We start from the raw sequence: 21522 nt of genomic DNA, 5'->3' as shown, positions 1-21522 counted from the left end.
CTCCCCCGCTCGCTCTGCCGGGCTGCATTTAAATGCAGTTCCTATTACTGCCTCTCCCCAGGTTTTCAGGGAGCCAATACCAGCCACAGCAGGGACCCAGCATCAAGAGCAACCGTTTCCCTTTACAGGCCCCCAGCTGCTTGACAACTTCATCAGATAACATTGAGAGACAGCGAGCGAGCGCCAGCCACAGCTGGCATCCTCCCCCCCCCCCCCCCCCCGTAGCTTCTGACACCCTCCCCAGCGCCCAGGGCTAGCGTGCAGCGGGGAAAGGGGGCATGCAGTAATCCGGGTCCTAAACACACCAGAGAGGGCTAGGGCAGGTCCCCGGAGAAGACCCTCTGCTATGGGGGCTACTGGGCATCACCCACGCTGTACCGCCCCGCCCTCTTAAAGAGGAGCCCGGGGCAAACTATCATCCCCTTCGAACTTGCTAGACCAAGTCCAGCCCTCAGACCTTCACGAACTGCCGTTTTGTGGAGACGGTGCCCGATTACATAGCATATGGCCAGATAGGTACACGTAAATGGACTCTGCCCCCCCGCCCCCGCCCGTCAGGATGTGTGACTATGTACACACCCAATACACACACACACACACAGCTCCCCTCCAAACACACATGGTTCGAAATGTCAGTTTCCCTGCAGAGAGGGTGTGTGTGACACACACACACACACACACACTGATGCTATGGGACCAGCATGTCCTAACCTACAGCAGGGCAAATGGAACCTGCTAATGCAGACCCATGCAGAGTCATGATCCAAGCTTCCCACTTCAGCATCAACAGAGGCAGAGTCGCAGTACATGAACAGAGCGCTCTCGGATTTCAGGAAGATCTGCTGTCAAACATTAGGCTGCCCAAAGCAGCCTGATCACACCGCCGCCGGCTCCGGCCCCCCAGGACCCAGCCCCCTCCGCAAAAAGAGTGGCCGGGTCAATTGCACTCCCAGCCCCAATCGCCGGCTGGCAAGCTACGTGGGACTTTTCTCACAGCCCCGACGCCGCTAGCGGTAAGTCCCTCCGGCTTCCCAGCCTGGGAGTGGGGCTCATGGCTGGGCAGCCAAGGGTTAACCCCCCAAAGCAGGGCAGCTCTGATCTGCCTGCAGAAGTTGGTAGTTTTAAGGAGGTTATTCATAAAAGCGGGGTTTTTTTTGGGGGGGGGGGTGATAGAGGTAAATAAAAGGGAATTGGGAGGAGGGGAGAGAAAAAAACACGCCCGCAAGAGAAAGTCACAAATTCTGTTCTCAAGCCCCCCCTCCCTCTACATACAGCTGTTCTCAAAAAAGGGTTAGAAGGAAACAGCGAGAACCCACCGTGTCCTCCTCGTAGGGAGACAGGCGAGCGGTAGATAGAAATAGGCACAGAGTGGTGCTTGCTGCCGTGGAAATGATGCTCATGCTGAGCCTGAGACACAGACGAGGAAGAGGAGGCAGAAGAAGCCACGTTAGAGGAACTCCAAACCGCGCTGACGATACATCCCCAAAAGAGGGAGCACATCCACAGGGTCCAGGCGGGGTGGCGTCCTGGGCAGAGGCTGGGGTCTATTCTCAGGTGCATGGTCAATGCACTGGGCACCTACCGACGGGGAGTTTGAATTCCAGCCGGGAAGACAGAATACGGTTCATGATGTCAAGGGGCCCATCCTAGCAGAAGGGAGAGTCACTTCCAAGGTGGGAGGGTGCGTGTGGTGGGACGGGAGGAGAGGGGAATGCGGGGGGAAAGGTTAACAAACAACCACACGCAAAAATTAAAGGTCGATGTTTCCCAGGGCTGGCTCTACTGTGCCAGGAACCCTGCTGCAGCACCAAACCGCCAGGAGGGACCAGGAAAGGCACACATGTCAGGAAGAAGGATCCTGGATCTCTCGCTTGTCAGGTTCCTCCAGGATCATAGATGACTTTCCCTGTGTGTGATCCTTGCCTCTCACTTAACAGGAGAAGGGCAAAAGAAAAAATAGCTAGAGACCCCAGGAAGGTTTTTGATTTTTACCCCAATTAAAAGGAGGTTCTGTTGCTTCTCCACTAGCAAATGTTGCAATGCAGAATTGCTAGGCGGACACACACAGATCTGGATGGTTATCCTCCTTCCTCTGGATCCAGGCGGCAGGGAACTCAGTGAGAGAGAGAGAGAGAGAGAGAGAAAGAGAAGAGGAAAAGAGCAGGGGAAGAGGAAAGAAGTCCAGAATCCACAGGAGAGGCACAGAGAGCCTTAGGTGGAGCAGGATGCTCAGGGGGCAGCTCACTAAGTGAAGGCGACCAGGAAGCCCAGGTGAAGTGAAGAGAGGACTTAGGGAGCCAAATTCACAAATGGGCGAGCCGCACGCAAATAGGCTCACTCCAGAGAGCGAATCAGTGAAGCCCAAACACTCTGCAGAGGCAATGGCTGGCTCCTGAGAAAGGAGGGGCTGGAATAGGGGGCTGGCGTCCCACCCCCTCCATTCACATACATCTTTCTCTCACTCACACACGTCCCCTCCCTCTCTCTCTCTCTTCCTGGAATCTACTCTGGCTAATGATGCTTCCTGAACGGCTATTTTCCTTATACTGAAATCATAATGTAAGTCACAATTAGCCTCACTAGGGCCAATGCAGGATTGTCCCCTGAAGTCCATTTATTACTGCAAACAAATACACCATAAAAATAAATCAAAAAGAGACAAAAGTCATGAAACCAAAGCCAAGAGCCAATCCCCATGCAGGCACAGGGAGAAAATCAATTGCTGATACTGACCCAGACCTTTCCGCCTCACAACCTCCAAGTTTAAAGGGATGGTTCTTGAAAGGAGTATCCAAGCACATCCTCCCATCTGTCTGTCTAATTGAGAATACACCTGTCCCCAGCCTCCAGCATTCGCGGCGCTTCAGTATAAATAGTGGCAACGAAGAGTCGAACCGCACAAACGGAGTTGGGAGCCTGATTTTCAGACATGCTGAGCACCTACAACTCCAACTGAAGCCAGTGGGAGCGTCAGGTACTTAGCAAATCTGAAAGAGTGTGTGTGTGTGTGTTTCCGTCCTCCTGAGGTGAAATCAGGGTGGACACTTCTCCTGGTCTATAGATACACGGGGGCGAGATGATGGGACATTCCCGAGCCCCCGCCGGGCAACTGGGCACATTCCAATCCCATCTCATCCCTTTGCGAATGACTCCGGAATAGAATTACAGGGTTTGTATCCCCAGTCACTGCGGGGAGGCAGGAAGAGACGAGGCATCTTCCTAACACAGGGGAAAGAGCTGAGAGCAAAGCAGGAGGAAAGGAGGGGAAAAGCCTTTTCTCTGAAACTCCAATACGGAGAGTGGGAGCCGGCAAGATTCGTCAGCCTGGCCTGTGGTCTCGATACCCAGCCTTCCGATCAAAAGGAGAGAAATTGTCTCCCCTCTCTGCCCCCGTTTGTTTGGCATCTACAATGTGCCAGCAGCGAAGGGGAGGGGGAAAGGGAGAGAAAAGAACAGGGGAGGGGAGAGACACTGCCAAATGCGGTGGCCATCTGTGACACAAGGAGGAGGTTTACACCGGCTCTTCTTCAATCGGATCCCACCGACGGTCTGCACAGCTCAGGAATGATGCACCAGTGACTGGGCAGAGAGAGAGGGACTCTTCGGCCTGCGGGCCATGCAATCTAACTTTGTAGGAACGCTATCGGAAGCAACAATGCGGCATAACACTGCTTTGAAGAGATCTAGAGAGTTCGCAACAGTAGCGGAGGGGGAAGAGTGAAATTGCCAGGGGCAGGCTGTTGTGTGGGGAAATAGGTTTTCTGCTGTGATTTGAAATTAGTCGGAAGAATGGACGAGCTGTACAGATGCAATCTCCTGCAGATGCAGAGCAGAAGGCTCTCCCCCCAGCAGCTTTAAGCACAGTACATAAGCACATATAACAACGCCCTTTATTAACTGAAGTACCTTCCTAGCTTTTGGATATCCTGCTAGATAAAGGCGTATGTGCCTTCAGCTACCTTCTTGCACCAGAGCCATGTCGCAACCTGGGATAACTGCGCTCATTAAACCTCTACATTGCTTTTATACAATGGTGTCTGTTATGTTTCTGCAACAGTGGGCTGCGTCCAAAGCAGTGTGTTTGCACTGAACCCTCAGGGAGCCAGAACCTTAGCCAAATGGTCAGATTCTGCCTTTCATAAATAAGAATTCTCTTCAGTACTTACAGCACTCTTCACTCAGAGCTTAAACTGCATATCAATTTGCATTACAAATATCTCCATTTAACACGGAGAAGCGGAGACACAGACAGGTGAAGAGATTTGCACAAGGTCATTCAGTACATCTGGGGCAGACCTAGACATAGAACCAAGGTCTCCAGACACCCATTTGGGAGCCCTAACCACTAAACCACACTGCCTCCCAATATCATTATTAGTCACCACCCCGGCTTGTAAATAAAGGAACCTCTGCGTGTCTGAGAACTTGCATTCTGTTGTCAGGGGGGAGGGTGCACAAACAAACCATAAACCTACTCAACTCTTATAATAACTCTTCTAATTTCACAGTTATTTATCACACAGTCAGTGGTTTTGGAAATCGATTTTGATTTGGTACAGTGCAGACATAAGGCATTTGTAGATGGAACTCAGAGCTACTTCACTGAGATACAGTTGAGAGGAATAACCATTCCTGATACATTATGATCGTTTCAGAATGGGCAACTGGAACCTCACACCTGGAGTTTTTAGTTTAATATGGCATATTTGTAATTTATTTTCTCGTTTAAGCTATCTAAAGCAGTGGCTAGAGCAGTCAGAAACTCATCACTGAGGGTTGGAGGAAGTTTTCCAGAAAGCAGAACTATTCGCATTTGCATTTATCTGGCAATCAGGCAGGGAACTTGAAGAGCTTAACAAATTCATTAAGTTACAAATAAATTAATTTAGCCTTACATCCCCATGAGGTGGGTATTATCCCATTTCAAAGATATGCAGAGTGAGGCACATTGAATTTAAATGAGATAGTGGAATAACTGGGAATAAAGAAGCAAAGAGTCCTGACGCTTAGCTCTGTTCTAACCATTAGACTACACTGTCTCCCAAAGGTTGTTACAGAGCCTATGAGCCCTGTCTCCTGTTCAAGGCACTAGCCCCCAGTCCTTTTCCCCAAAAGTTCTGACCCACTCAATTCTAAGGTATGATCGAGTACAAATTACAATATCTTGAAATGTTTGTCTCCTAGTCAGATTGTGGGGAATTTAGTCATTCTCTCAGAAAAGATTTTAAAACGTAGCCCCATCACCAAACAGCTTATTTCTAAAATACAGACAATATATTTTAAAATAACTATCCCTGCCAATGATCAGGACAGTACAAACCAGCTGTTTCATGACCACACTTTCTCTCATTGGCTAGTGTACAGAAAGAGACAGAACGTATTGCAAGCTTGGTCACTAGTTCCCTCGATGACAAGTGATGGCAGGTTTAGAAGATTTAAAAACTAAGGGCCTGATCCTGTTCCTGCAGAAGCCAATGGCAAAACTCTTTTTAACTTCCATGGGAGAAGAACAAGTTTGAAGAACTGTACTAACATTAGCGTCACGTACAGGCACAACCTCTGGGAAACAGCAGGGGAGTTTCTTCTCCCTCTCCTCCCCTCCAGCTATGCTTGCACTAAGGGGTAGAAAAATAGAAAGGCTTCCTCCCCTTTCTGTAAAACACGCACTCCTCCTGCTGTTAATTCCCATTTAATGCCCTCTTGGACCACCCTATTCTCTGTCTTCCCACGACCTTGCTCCATTTGTGCCAGTCGACTCCCGGGCGGCTGCAGCTGGCACAGCCTGCAGGGAGAGGAGGGCAGGACATAGACACTGTGGCGGTCTCGCATCCCACCCAAGCGCAGTCCCCCACACTTAGGCAGCAGTAGGCATACAGCATGGGCGGGGGGTTGGGGGGAAGACAGAAGACACACCAGAGAGTTTGGTCATCACTTAAAACTGCCCTACCCTGGGTCGGGGCTGCACTGGGCCTGACAGCCCCCAAATAAGGGAGGTGCAAACCACCACCCCTTTGTCTCCATTTGGCTAGAAACTGGTGGATCAGTTGCCTTTGGGAAACAGGACAGGAGAAGAAACAACCTGCACATTTTATTTTAATTTTATTTTATTTTTAAAGGGCAAAACTGTGAAGGCGGCTATAAATACATCAGTGGGTTCTGGTGACACCATAAGTCACTCTGCCTTGCTTTATTAGGTGCCAATGGGTGTATTTACTGCCCTGTAATTCACAGTCCACCCATTTATTTAGCACCACCATTGCAGGAAGAGGGCAGATTTCAATTGCATTTTCCCCTCTCCGGTGATCAGAGGAAGTTTATCGCCACAAGGGGAAGTTTTAACAGCAGTGTTCCCAAGGGATTTACTTGCAAAGGAGATTCGTAGTTTTCCCAGATGCATTGAGTTTGGTGCATGAGAAATTTGTTTTGTATAATGAGTTTATTCTTTAAATGGGGGTGATCGCTCTCTGTCACAATCCAATGAGGTTCATATGTCATTATAAGTTTAATTTGTGTCAGGTAAGAACACATCATTTCAGATGCTTGTGTGTCTGCAGAACTGGGATGGATGTATCAGGGAGACAGGCTCCCTATGGTTGGAACCACCATGGGGATAGTTTGCCTTCTGACAGTTTGCTGTGCTGACCAGATACACAAAGAGCTGCAAAAATGAAAAATGATGAAAAAAAAATTACATCTTTTCAAACCTCAGAAGCGATCTGATTTGTATCTAGTTCTGGAGAGGCTCTTACTTTAGCCTACTTGTATAGTTTCTAATATATCATGGCTGTCAATCACTTTGGTGCACATACGGGTCACTCAGAACCTCACAACCACAGAGAGCACCCAAAACACACGCTCCTAGCGCATAAGTCAAAGCTAATGGGGTTTCTCCTTTAGCAGTACTGGGCCTCTGACACATGGTTGAGCAGTTCTGATTCCATCCAGCAGAGGCCAATGGTGAAACATGCACATTAGCCAGATCATTACTCTATCACTGGGATAAGAGAATCAGATAAAATAGACATGGACTCAAAACCTCTCTCCAAACTCAAAATAAGTCTCTCAGGGTTCAAAATAATCCACTTCATTTTGTAAAAAATGAAGGGGGGGGGAAGAGAATAATTTCTAGTTGTGATCTTTATAGAAAGGATTGAACAAAGTAAGGTAGGGATGGGGCTGCACACTTTAGAGAGCTTAGCACTGGATAGAGACTCCTTCACCTCTTGGTGCCTGAATCAAATGCAGCTGAGGATGGTTGTGACCAAGGGTTCTCATCAAATGGTGGTTCTTCAGCACCCCATGGGGAATGAGCTGTTCCTAGGGTATCCTAGTGCCCAGGTGTCCACATTAAAATTGTCCCTCTTGCCAGAGTCATAGAAGGCCAAGGAGCTGCAGTGTCCTGTCATCCCTAGAGGAGCGTCCCTCCAGCTCAGGACTGAGGCACATTGACAGCCTTGGAAACCGAAGTTCTTGAGTAAAGTACAGAACAGGTACAGCAAGACAACAGCTGTGTCAATCTCCACTGACTTAAAAAAATAGAAAAGGAAAAACCCAACACCAGAGCTCCTCTCGTCCCCATCAGCCTGCCAGAAGCAGAGCAGTACCATACCCCTTTACAGCAGGGTTTCTCAACCTGTGGGTCGGGACTCAAAATTGGGTCACCAGAATGTTTCAAAGGGTGGCGTGGTCCACTCGGGAGGACAGTGCCAGACCTGAGCAGGGCTGCAACCTTAGAGGTTGCAACACCCAGAGACAAGAGCCACACCCGCCAGCCCCACAGCACAGGAGCTGCAGGAGCTGCCACTGTGGGGTGACTGGCCTGGCCTGCAAGGTAAGTGGAGCCACCAAGCACCTCAGCCGGGCTGCCTGCTCCACCATGGGGCCTCAGAGCGCTGCCTGGAAGGGTGACAGGACTAGGCCCCAGCTCCCTGCCCTGGAAAGGGGGAAGAGGCCTGCAGGGAGGCACTGATTGATGGGCTGGTGCTGCATCCTGGGCCTGCTCCAGCTCTCCTGCAACTATGACAGGGAAAGCTACACTGCCCCCACCCCCCCCGCCCCAACTTCGAGAGTGATGCTGCAGGTACCCCTTAAGCACCCCGTCCCACTTTATTTGAAACTATTTCAATAAATTATAGCTTTGTTTCAATAAACAGATTGGGCTAATTTTTAAGTGACCATGGCTATTAATGCAGTAAAAATCTGGCAACCTGCCTGAGGACCTGAGTGAAACCACCCCATGGCCTCCACCCCCAGACTATTTACTGGGTTATGACAGGCCATAAACATTGATAAATGGGTCCTGAGCCCAAAAAGGTTTTAGAAACACTTCTTTACAGGACAGAGTATCATCATTCTATAAAGATCATTGGAGGAACAGGGTAACTGCACATCTGTCTCCCTCTCTGACGCCAAGAACACATGCTACACTGAAGAACACTACTGGGCCAAATTCTACTTATTCTCACACAAATGCAACTCTCATGCGATCAGTGGGGTGGGTAAGGTTTAACTCATGGCCCATTATTTTGAGGACAAACAAGCAACCTCCCCCCCCCAAAAGGGGGACAGAACATCATTAAAATGTTCATTTAGCATCAGTGAGACATTAAGACTGAGTTACAGATATGCTTAGGATTGTCCTCTGTCTCCCCACCTAAAGAAACAGGGGAAAGAAACACACCCAGGGCCAGAAATGGGATAAGCAGCCAATTCCATCTTTGAATGCCAGCTACATTCATACCTGCTAAAAATCTCCCATCAGCATAACATTATCTTACCATCATTGCCTGGGTGCACAGACTGCCACAAACAATGAGTATGGAGACTTGGGGCATGATTCCACTCTCACACCAAGGTAACTATTGAGCAATCCAGGGAAGCCAGTGGAGTTATGTTTTTGTAAGGGAAAGGGGAAGCAGCAGCTGATCACAGCTCTGGGGGTTGGTTACCCCCGAGTTGAAGCCATACTGCTGGCCCATGGTAAATGGAAAACTGTGTGGTAGGCGGTGCAAAGGTAACTGTTAGAATCAGAGGGAGGTTCAATTCTTTAAGTATCCAGTCTTCTCATGACTGGAATTTTTTCCTGAGATTTCTCTACTTCCACTTCCCGTCCTGGTGGAAACAAGGTAGTGCAGAGATGGGTAGAAATTAATCCAATTTTTATGAACCTGAGATATGGATTCTGAGTTTGACAATTGGTCTGATCTGTCGTGAAATTTCAAGTTGGTTGTTTCTTGGTCTGAATCAGCCCTATTCAGGGCACCATTTGGGAAGGCATGTTTGTGCTGGGCCAGTCTGAGGAGCAGAGCCCAGACTTTTTGGCCAAGTCTTACTGGCCATCAGGGCCGGATTTCCCATTAGACACATGCCTAGGGGCACCAGCATTCTAGGGGCGCCTAAAAATTCAAATTCTGCTGCTCCCGATCCTGGCAGGGGGCGGGGCCAGGGCCAGCTGAGTGGGAAACAGCCCTACATAGCACTGCTGGACCACTCCTCGCTTAGCCCGGCGGACAGAGTCACATCCCAGTGGGACTGGTGAGTACAACCTGGGGGCAGCGCTTAGGAGAGTGGGTCTCTGGGGAGTTTTGTGGGGGGGGCTCTGGGCAGTGGGGCAGTTGTGGGGTGCAGTCTGTATGTATTGGGGCACTAGGCAGTCTGTTTGGGACTGGAAAGCTGTGGTGGAGCTATGAGGGGGGTCCTGGGCAGTGGGAGGGTGGGGACATCTGTGGGCAGAGAGGCGCTGGGCAGTGGGACGCCTAAAAGTCAAGTGGCAGGGTGCCTGTGGTGGTTATGAGCTCCAAGCTGCTGTGGGTGGCGGGGGCACCCTGCAGCTCCTGGCTTCTGTGGGCAGGGGGCTCCAAGCCCCTACGCCTAGAATGTAAATCCGGCCCTGCTGGCCATATGATTTGTGAGACCTCAAGGTGATGGAAAAGATTAGAAATCAGGCCATGAGTTTCCTCTCCATCTAGTCCCTCTGTCTGACAGAATCAAACTGTATGTCACTGATCCATTTCCCGAAAGAGTGGGGTATCAAGTGCCTTGCTTAGGTTCAGCCCTGGGTGGGGTTCACATTTACAACCCCCCAACCCCCGCCAACACACACAGGCAACATGGTAGAATAAGCAAGGGAGTGTGAATATGGTTTGTCTGCATTCTGTCCCCTTCTCTACATTGGATTGTGGTGGGGTAGATTCAGCTAGGAGATTGAACAATTATTGCCCTTGCCTTCAGCACCGAAGCCAAGGTTTGAATGGAGCACGAGGAAAGAACTGTGGTCTGTACTTAGGACTTAGCTGAAACTGTCAAGAATAAAGAAAACTACAGAGCAGCAGACTTCCTGACAACCTCTGCAATTTGCATGATCTGTATGGTGACTAGGGCAAATTCATCCCCAGTGTAACTTCCACAGCTCAGACTGTATCTCTTTTGTGGATCAATAGAGGACTTCAGTCTCCAAAGTCCATCATTCTGGCCCCTTTTGCACAGGTGCTAAACATTAATTCTGATAAATTAAAATTAATGTCATGACTTTTTAGCCTGGGAGGAAAACGCTAGGAAATTATTTCTGATGAGCTTTAACTCGGAAACTTAAACAGTGCCTGAAAGCCTGGATTAGCAAGTGGTGGGAATAAAGATGGTTAAAACGTCAATTGCAATAAACAGGGAATTATTTTAATTTTTATCCACAAGAGTGGAGAGGAGATTTTTTATTTTCCTTTGGAGCTCAAAGAAACCTTGTCTGATGCAAAAAATGAAATGCTGGAAAAGCTGTTGCTTTTGCTCCTTTAAACTGGCTTCTGTGCTAATGAAAAGTGAACTCCCTAATGGACACACTGCAAAGGCTCCCCTCTGCTTTTCCTCTTTCTTCCCACTTATCATCTTGCCTGGCTTTTGCCTGTAATCACCTGCTCATCTCACAGCAATAACTGCCAGGTGATGTGTGTTTGCTGTGGCCTCCCCAGACACTAAGAAAAGAAAAGAAAAGAAAAGAAAAGAAAAGAAAAGAAAAGGAGAGGGGGAGAAAAATCCTTCAATGACACAAGTGTCTCACCACCAGCCAGACAAAGAGTGAAGCATTTCCTGTGGCCCAGGCTGTTCATGTGGGAGCTGCTGATAGGTGTAATTTCCTAAGATGTATACCTTGTCAGTGTGCACAAGATGAACAGAAAAGAAGGTCAGAGCAGCCAAAACTGAAAGATTGGAAGGACAAAAGGAGAAAGCGGGGAGCACCGTTGGGCTGCTTTTAACTCTCACAGGACAGATGCTGCATTGTCTATGGCAAACCTACACATGGGCACAGCTGATAATGCCTATGTAAAGAACCCCTCTTCCCCTCACTCAACACTCACTCCCCCTTGACACTCAACAGATGAAACCACCATTGTGCAATGTGGTCCTTGTGGCTCTATCAGCCTCTCCCTGGGTGTGGCTGACAGTGACTCCCCTCCTCCCCAACCATGTTATCACCATGTTATTCACTATGCAGGGGAGTCTATAGCATAATTTAGCTAGCAGAGCTCTCAAACAAAATAAATAACCTGTCCCGTCCCCCCCCCCCCGCCCGCCTATAGAGAATCCATATTATCACCCTGCTAACAATCTCCAGCTATCATCTGTAACATGGAAGGTACCATGCAATGTCGTCACTGGAGCTGCAGGTGCAGCTCTCAGGAGAAGATGCAGAGTGTAGAGCTTGGTCCCTCTAGGGTTAAGATAGGACTAGAGACAAGACAGGATAAAACTAACTGCTCCCTGCTGGTACCCCTAGAATATGTAGAGCCTGATCCTGCAGCTTCCAGTGACTTCAAATGGGCACACAACACACCTATGCAAAAACACCAAATAGACCTGAACACACCCCAGACTCATTCACAGCAAACCAGGGGATTCCCTGGGACACTGAGTCTCCAGCAGGGAAGCTGACTGAACACACAGAAGGGAGAAACATGAACCACTTTAAAAAACAACAACAACAACACTCCTTTCCCTCTAGAACAGCTGCACACCCTCCTAACTCAGGCTCCAGTCCACATAAGCTTCTTTAATGCTTCAGATCCCAAGAGACTCCAGCAGTTTTCCTATCCCATCAAATCCTCCATCCCTCAAAGGGTGTGTGCATGCGCAAGTCACATGGAGGCAAACAAAGTGTCTGCTTTCTCATCCTAGATGCTCCCTTTACCCACCACTCCTGTATCTGAGCATAACAAAATCTGCACAAAGGAGTGTGTGTGTGTGTGTGTGTGTGTGTAGGGGAAAAAAACCCTGCAGCAAAACCCCACTGGAGCTGCAAATGCTTACCCCAGAGTTTGCGTGAGCGTCCAGCAGGCAATACCTTTAAGCTCTAGGCACCTGTTAAAAGTGGGAAGAGGAAACAAAGAAGGGGAGCGAGCAACACCCCTCCCTCATTGATACGCTGTTAACAACTGATAAGGCATAAACTGTTCCCACCATAATTGTGCTACTTACTGAACAGCAAGGACAAAAAGCCCTGGCTACTTGTTGCAGAGCCAATGGAAAAGCTAGTGCTAGGGATGCAACAGATGCTGTTTGAAGTAGCCAAGAACACACGCAAACAGGCTTCTCCTTCTCTTGCCTCTTATCTGGTCCTCCAGCTCTGTCAACCAGACACTGCCACAGAAGAAGGGGGAGTGGGGAACCACCCAAGGAAATGCCTGTGTAACATTCAGAGGCAGCTCACTTGAAAAGTATCAACTGTCATTCCATTGCTTTTGAACTTTGATCAGTCACACAAAAGCCCTGTGCACCTGGGGTCATCCCCTTTCCTCTTCTCTTTGTTATAAGAAGGCCTGTGCATATTTTTAATTGGATGTCACCCTTCCCCCTTGTCTCTTTTTCACACTCTCACCAGCCCCTAAAGGTGAGCACTCAGGAAGGCCAGGCCCAATCCATCAGTATCTCCTGCTGGATGGGGGCAGAAATGCAGTTAGTGCTATGAGGCAGGAGTGAGAGGGGAGCAACCTTCACAATGACCCACTGTTCTCCACTTATTTGCCCTCTCCACCTCCGCATTCTGCTCTCCTCCTGCACAGACAGAGCTTATGGCAACGCTAGCTATAGAAAAACCTAAAATAGGTTAAACAGACAGACACGTGGGCTGTATAACAATTTTCCTCAGCGCAGAGATGCTCCTTACCAGCTACCAGCCCCCACATTGAAGTATCAGGGGCTTATTGATAAAGAGGACTCCATCTGATACTCCTGGCTGTACTAAAAAAATGCTCCCGCGTTCTACAGTAACACCCAACTGCAGAATAGTGTTTTGACCAGACACTGTAGAATACTGTAGTACATAAGGAAACCTTTAGAAAAAAAGTTTGTAGTTTTCTGCAGTAATAGACCAAATCATTATAACTTGAAAAACAGACACCCCACTGCCTTAGATCTGTCCTTCAGAGGAGAGGTGCCCAGTGCCGCTATGGTTGATCAGGCATCATTGTCCATTGCAAAAAGGAATTCTTCTAGTTCTGGCAACAAAAGCTAAATGGGCTGAAATACAGAGAAAGGTTTCAGAGTAGCAGCCGTGTTAGTCTGTATTCGCAAAAAGAAAAGGAGTACTTGTGGCACCTTAGAGACTAACCAATTTATTTGAGCATAAGCTTTCGTGAGCTACAGCTCACTTCATCGGAAATGAGCTGTAGCTCACGAAAGCTTATGCTCAAATAAACAGAGAAAGATCACTTCCCACTCCAATATCTCCACAAAAATTGCTTTGGTAGTACAATCAAGCAATTGATTAATTATTGGAATGGCACAAACAAGAAGGAGAAAATGGTTTAGGGTGGGTCAAATTAGCATGATGAAATTAAGCAAAAGGACAATTCAGAAGGAGTATGAGGAAATATTTCTTAATTATATAGTGAACAAGTGTAAGTCCTGGAAGTCCCATTGCTTGGATGATTTAAAACTGGACAGGACAAAGCACAGGAGAATAGACTGTATGAAACAATCTTGCACTAGATGAGATCCAGTAGGTCATTTTCATCTGGAACTTGGAGGATTCTGTGGCCACTATCAGTAATTGCATTTATACAGTACTAATCACCATCACTATTGATTTAGCTATTATTAACTAGCTGTAACAAATTGAAACTGAGCAAAAGGAAAATTTAACCTATCAGGACAGATTTCCCAATGCTATTGGTGGAAAAGTTTCTCATGGAAAGAGATGGGAGCGCTATCATTTAGGAAATAAGAGGTCAGATCTTCAAGAGCCCAGTGCCAGATTTTCAAGTGTTCAACACCCACAACTGGGGAAAGATTTTCAAAATGGGAGTAGAATTACTTTGAAAATCTGGCCCTGCCTTTGGGTGTCGAGCCCTTGTGAAAAATCCAGCCCTTTTCCTCCTTACTTCTGAATCAAAGCACCATGATTACAATGCTGCTCCACAGTTGGAAGATTTGCTTAAGAACGTTACTTATAGGAATGTACCATTCTCATCCTATGGGTTTGTAACTCACCTAGCACATTTTAGGCATGACTACTGCAATGTAAGTCATAGTAACAGAAATGGTGATTGAGTTTAAACTAGACTCTCAGCTAGACAAAGTGCTGGAGACTCTCCTGTAGGGAACAATCCTGTACTGGTCATATGGGCTAGGATGGCATTTAACAGGTATTTTTACCTCCATCCATTTTTCTCCTTTCCTATCTTCCGTTTTTATAATTGCCCTTCTCATCCTACTCGCACAAACACCTATAGGCTCACCCACCCACTCACTCTCCTTTCTTTCCTTGCCAAGTAGGAGCACCCTGCCTACGAGTCAGTCATTTGCTGTCCACAGACCTGCTGGTGTGTTTTTCTAAATAGCAGACATCTGGAGGAACTATCTGCTTCTTACACATTTCTCAGCATGAATGAAGGCCAGGAGGGAATTTAGCACCAAATCTTTTCAAAATATCTTCGGTCTCCCCTTCTTTCCCCTCCCAGCAGAGTTTCAGGAGTCCATCCTCAGCTACATAAGCGGATTGGCTTCCAAAACCATCCTTCTTAAGAGAATACACGCACACAAGGGGGAGTGTACCAACCCTTACATCTCTATTGTCTAACAGCATTATAATTTTGACTGGTTTTTGGAAGAAACAAGTAGAGCCAAGGATAGAATCCAGTTATCTTGCATGGCATTCAGCCTCCTTAACACAAGACCATATTTTCTCAGTCCCCTGCCTCATTCACTACACACCTATCTTCTATAGCAAAGAAGACAGGAGTCCTACAGACAACAGCGTCATTCGTTACACAGCCCTGAGCACTATCCATGCTGTAGAGTGAATGAGGCAGGATCCAAAATAGCATGTGATTAACGACTGTCTCATAACGCATACACACAAGAGGCCAGAATTAAGTTTGCACTGACAGCTTAATTCTGTCATTTCTTATCTTTTGTGTACTTGACTTGGCAACTTAATGATCTTTGAATGCAGGATTTTTGTTTGTGTTTTGTACAGATCACATAACAATTTAAAGGGGTATACAGATACTTTATTTAATGCACAATTTATGCAGTGAGGAAATGCAGCTAGTATGTCTGTGTCTCAAATGGCCCATATAACTGAAACTAACTCCTAGCACAGTGATGGGCACCATAGTGGAGCCTAAATAGATTAGATTAAACTACCGGTGCTAGAAACACATGGACTGAACTATTTTTCACTTTCAGTTGATGCCAGGCACCCTGTCATTCTCCTCCTATCCCTTCCAAAGGGTTCCCGTTAGCAGGTTGAGAGAATTAAGTTAAGTTGACTCACCATTATTAATGGGTCTCTCTAATTCAATTGTGGCATGTTCAGAAAAAGCCACCTGCCTTCCCTTCCAGCAGAAGAGGATGCTGAAACACTGCTGACCTTTTGCCCAGCTGCTTTAAAAGTAAAAATTAGATGCACCTGGCCTAGCAGTTGTTTCTGCAGCCACACCCTGGGATGTGGCGTAACAAGTTTCTGTAGGGAGCACGCTCTTTTCGGAGTCAGTGCTAACCTTATTGTCCTAGCATAGTGCTAGGGCAGGGGTGGGCAAACTTTTTGGGCCGAGGGCCACATCTGGGTGGAGAAACTGTTTGCAGGTCCAGGGCAGGGGGTTGGGGTGCGGGAGGAAGTGCGGGGTGTGGGAGGGGGTGCGGTGTGCAGGAACAGGCTCAGGGCAAGGGATTGGGGCAGAGGAGGGGTGCAGGGTGTATGAGGGGGCTCAGGGCAGGGGTGCAGGAAGGGTGCGGACTGCAAGAGGGAGCTCAGAATAGGGGGATGGGGTGCAGGGTGCGGACAGGGGCACAGGGCAGGGGTTCAGGAGGGGGACAGGGTGCAGCACGGGGCTCAGGGCAGGGGTTGGGGGCAGGAGGGGTGCAAGGTACAGGCAGAGAGTTGGGGGGCAGGGTGCAGGAGGGGTTCAGGCTCTTGGGTGGCAGGGGCGCAAACCGGGGCCAGGACAGGCTCCCTACATGCCTGCCCTGGCCGCACGGCACGCTGTGCCACTCCAGGAAGCGGCTGGAACCAAGTCCCTGCGTGGCCCCTGGGGGAGGGGGCAGCACAGGGCTCCGCGCACTGCCCTTGCCACGCCTCCAGATACCTCCCCCGAAGCTCCCATTGGCCTCGGTTCCCCATTCCCGGCCAATGGGAGCTGCGGGGGGTGGTGTCTGGAGGCAAGGCCATGCACGGAGTCCTCTGCTCCGTCCGCCCCGGCCCCAGGGACATGGTGCCAGCCGCTTCTGAGAGCGGTGCAGGGCCTGCGGCACCAAGGGGGCAATCCCACGGGCCGGATCCAAAGCCCTGATGGGCCAGTTCCAGCCCATGGGCTGTAGTTGGCCCACCCCTGTGCTAGGGGATGTTGTGATGCTGGGAGTGGGTGCTCATGACTCAGAGGGGGACACTAGTCATTACTGACCCCAGAGTGAACCTGTAGGAGGTGCTGGGTACTCAGTAAGTGGGGCTAGTGGCAAGGAGGGAATTCAAAGTACGTACCCCATTTAATTTTAGGTAGTCTCAAAAAAGAGAGTTTAGGACTAAATGGGCACAAACCCCGAGCCAAGTGTAAACCAATGTAGTGATGTCTTGGGTCTGCAGGAATTCTGAAACCATAGGTCTGAGAGGGATGAACTTCCATATTGTTTCTTCTGTGTTTGTACAGTGCCTAGCACACTGTGGTCCTGGTCTCTGCCTGGGCTCCTAGGCACTGTGGCAATACAAATACATAAATAATGAATTGGTGAGTGAAGCTTAAAGATGGCAATTTCAACACCAGCTTGGTTAACTATTTCCCTGATGATCATTTTAGTAGAATAATCCAGCTCAACTGCTTCATCTGCAATGCCAAACTATCTCTCCCCATTCCCCTGGTGCCAACTGGCCCCTCCAGTTTCCCCCACTGACCGCTCCTAGGGTGTCATTACTCGCTGCCTGTGCAGAATCTCTGGCATGCTAAAAACTGAAAATGTGGGGACAATGTAAAACTGAGGTAAATATATTCAATTTACCATCACCACAAACGCAAGGAAGGCTGTTCTTATTATAATATTCATATTGGTCTTCGATCGCATAGACACCTCCACTTTTTAACACTATCTGAAGCTGCCCCAGAATTTCCAGAATGTCACCAGAATACCTCAGATCCTGGGGCCTTCCACAGAATGTAGGTCCAGTTTGCCATAGAGTACACAAGGCATTTATTATACCTAAGTTGCAGTGCTTTTGCAGTCTCAATGGGCCTCTATAAACATGAGTACACCATCATGCACACCCAGTTTGCACTCATATATATTCAGGTGAAGGCACACAGGTGAGGCACATAGATAAGATGTGTACACACTCAGCCACCCACCCACAGTAGATGCATGTTTATACACAGGAGTTCAAATACACATGCAGGCACACACATATACATGGACACAAAGTTGTAAACATGCACAGACCCACATACATCCCCATGAGCATGTACATAAATGCATCCACACCCAGAGTGTGGACAAGTACATGCATCCACACACACGTTTAACCACATAGTTACAGGCATACTCACAGATGCCTAGACATCTACAAAGGTGCTCATGTATGCCAAGGAGAACATATATGCAAGTGCACAGTCACTCCCACATCTCTACAGCCAGGGGAACAAGATGCTTCAGAGCAAAGTGAACATCACCAGCTTCCCACCAAGCACACCTCAGATTTTCCCTTGCAAAGGGAGAAAGCTTAGTTGTCAAACCCAGTAATAAATGCTTGTCAAGGCTGTTTCTGATGGGATATAAAGGTGGTGGCAGGAGTGGGGGCCACCACAGTCAAACTGCACAAGCTGAACTCAGAGCAGGGAAGAGACAGTGACACAAAGATTTTTCTCCCCTCTGTGTCTCTGGGAAATGATCAACAAATCTTTGAGCGTGATTACTCTCTTAGGTCTGCTGGGCATGCTCTCTGGCCTGTAGTAGACAGAAGATGCTCCTATCTTATCTCAGATTAAATGTGCCTAGTGAAAGTGATCAGAGGCTGGGGCAACCATTATCTTTCCTCGTTAGAAATGAGGACGATGACTCCTGTCAAGGCCCTTTACTGGCTGTGATAGTGCTCAGCCAATATCAGTGGGCAAAACATTTGGTGTGAACAAAACAAAGCTCTGTATCGAGTAACCCTCTTTTATTTTTGTTTGCTCTTCTACGCCTGCTTAGTGAAGTGGCAAGGTGCCAGATCCTTTTTTAACTTGCACAAATGTGTCTAAATGTCACCCAAGAGCCTTGTTAGGTGAATATCTTGCCAAATGTATTTTCCCCTTTTTAAAAAGCATTTTAAAAAAATTAAAGACTCACACTCTTGCCACCTCCCCACCTCCCATTCCCAAAGCCAGATCACATGCCCAGCCCCCAGCATTCCCGAGATCTGCCCTCTGTGACAATCCAGAGTTGCACTCCCTATAGTCTGCTGCAGTAGCTTTCACCTCTTGGTGCAGAACATGCCTTTGCCCTGCGGTGCTGGGAGGAGAGGCCCCTACGCAGACAGAGTGAGCAAGCCTGAAGGGCGTTCCAGTCACTGTACAGCAAGGCTCTCTCCATTTAAAAAAAATGTTTGGAAGCACATTCATTTTATTTTATTACCATGAGTTTGGAGGTAGAGAACGGTGCCCAGCTGACAATCCAAAGAGTAGGCAGCACTGAGGGTGCTGCAATATGCTCCTTTTGCGCATTTGCTACTACCAAAGAGACTGAAATCTCCACTGTAATGTCCTGGCCCTGCCACAGACACTGCAGTACAGGAAACTTCAGTTAAAGCATCTGGAGGAGGACAGTGGGAGTGAATAATTCCTTGTCGTCAAAGGAAACCTGCTCAACTCCTTCAAAAGAGAAGTTTAGGAACTTACATTCCTAACTCAGCTGGACTCTAAAAACCATGCACTTAACAGAGATACTGGTTTTATGACCCATTACAACAACTTGTAACACACCCTGCTGTCTACTAACCCTCCATTGTCTTAGACTGCAGAGGTGTTCATTGCCCATTTCACTTTAAGTCCTCTCCTACAACATGTGTGAGCCCCTTACACTAAGCAATCTGACCCACCTTGTATATAGCTTGGACATTCTGGTTACCTTCCCCAGACCTGAAGAAGAGCTCTGTGAAGCTGAAAAGTGTGTCATTCCCACCAACAGAAGTTGGTCCAATAAAAGGCATTACCTCACCCGCCTTGTCTCTCTCAGTGTGAGTGGAGGCAGTACAAGCTTCCCTCTCCATCCTGGCCCCTGCTGCCAGTGTGACTTTTTCAGCCAGCTGTTCCACAGTCCAAGCCAGGACAATGATGATGGTTGCTATAGAAAATTGTGAGGAAGACAGCTAAGGGTATTCTATGTGGTAGTGTAGTAAGTCTGGGAGCTAGAGAGCCAGGGAGAATTAGAGTCTGTGTCTAGCAGCCTCTTTGAATAATCTCCTTTCCACTTAATACAGTGGTCACCAACTGGTAGATCGCGATTGACTGGTTGATCCTGGAGCCTCTGACAGTCGATCGTGCTCTCCGGCTGCTAGAAGTCTGGCAGCGCAGTGGGGCTAAGGCAGGCTCCCTGCCTGCCCTGGCCCTGCGCCGACGTCCCTGCGGCCCCTGGGAGGTGGGCAGAGGTCTCCGTACACTGCTCCTGCCTGCAAGCACCGCTCCCACCACTCCCATTGGCGAGGAATGGGGAAGTGCGGCCAATCAGAGCTGCGAGGGTGGTGCCTGCAGGGAAGGGCAGCGCACAGAGCCACACCCCAGCTCCCCCTAGGGGCCGCAGGGGCATGCTGGCTGCTTCTGAGAGCGGCGTGGAGCCGGGGCAGGCAGGGAGCCTGCCTTAGCATGCCGTTGACTGGGAGCCACCCAAGGCAAGTGGCGCTCGGTGGGAGCCCGGACCCCAACCCCTAGCCCCCGCCCAGAGCCAGCACCCCATACCCCCTCCTGCACCTGAACCTGCTCCCAGAGCTTGCACCCCTCACCCTCTCCTGCACCTCAACCCCCTGCCCCAGGCTCAGCCCAGAACCCCCCACACACACACACTCCAAACCCCTAGGCCCCAGCGAGAGCCTGCATCCCCTCCCGCAGCATGGTGAAAGTGAGTGAGGGTGACGAAGAGCAAGCGACGGAGGGAGGGGAGATAGCATGTGCAGGGCGGGGTCCCAGGGAAGGGGCGGGACAGATCATGGATTGCACTTAAATTCAAAAAGTGATCTTATGCATAAAAAGGCTGAAGACCACTGACTTAATACAACTAAGTCATTCCTCTTCTCCCCCATGGGGGGTGCTACACTCCCTCAGCCTTGGTCGGTAAAGAACCATCTCTAGGCATGAATTCCACATTCTTATTATACATCTGGATTGGCATTTACAAAGATCATTTTGTGCTTAGCTCACATTATTTCCCTCTCAGGCACATTCATAAACGCCGGAGACTGAATTATTGACCTTCTCCTGGATGGGAGAAAAGCACTCAGGAAGGGTCACCCCAGTCTGACCCTCCCTGGGGGGCTGAAGGTAGGACTCATAGCAATTAGTGTGTATCCCATGGGACGTTCTAGAGTCACGTAGAAAAACTGTGACATTGCATTACAACATGGGCAACCCCATATTAATGAGTACCAATGTTGTATCATCGTGTGATGCAACTGAACCAAACAACGCAACATCCTCCTGTCATGATGCTGCCTAAAGTGAACACAGGCTCCTAACTGTTCTGCATTGAGAATTAGTCCCAGCCCCTCAATTTAGGGATAGCTGGCAACTCCTAAGGTGAACCCAGGTCTATTGGAAAGTAACTGACCCCAGGCAGTCAGAAGCACAGGCCACTCCACTTAGATCTGCTTTTTTCTGGACCATTTTTAGATCTGTGATACCTAACTGAAGAGGGACTTTCCACACTGGAAGAAACGGGCACCATAAATGCCAATTTCCTTATTGCCAACCCTGCCTCTCCCAGCTGCTTGCCCACTCCCAGCTGGCAATGATAGAGTACTCCATTGCAGGTCACACTGAAGACACTCAATATTGCCCACCCCAACAGTTCAAAAAC

General features: G+C 48.7%; 1 protein-coding gene across 36 annotated transcripts in view; it reads right to left on the bottom strand.

The window, feature by feature from the left end:
* Positions 1-21522, bottom strand: part of NRXN3 (neurexin 3) — a 1375103-nt gene that overhangs the window by 473289 nt on the left and 880292 nt on the right. For 2 of the 36 annotated variants that reach the window (XM_027832806.3, XM_027832807.3), the window contains exon 1: positions 1317-2273. The exons of 29 other annotated variants lie outside the window; for them this stretch is intronic. In XM_027832806.3, coding sequence (XP_027688607.2) covers positions 1317-1560 — 244 coding nt within the window. In that variant the 5' untranslated portion in view covers positions 1561-2273. Of the gene's footprint in view, positions 1-1316; positions 2326-21522 lie in introns of those variants that run through there. 5 more of the 36 variants (XM_043548141.1, XM_027832809.3, XM_043548142.1 and 2 more) reach the window with 4 other exon arrangements.

This window comes from Chelonia mydas, chromosome 6, assembly GCF_015237465.2.
Source record: "Chelonia mydas isolate rCheMyd1 chromosome 6, rCheMyd1.pri.v2, whole genome shotgun sequence".
NCBI lineage: Eukaryota > Metazoa > Chordata > Testudines > Cheloniidae > Chelonia > Chelonia mydas.
Note: the sequence above shows the minus strand (reverse complement) of the source record. Positions and strands in the feature narration are given on the sequence as shown.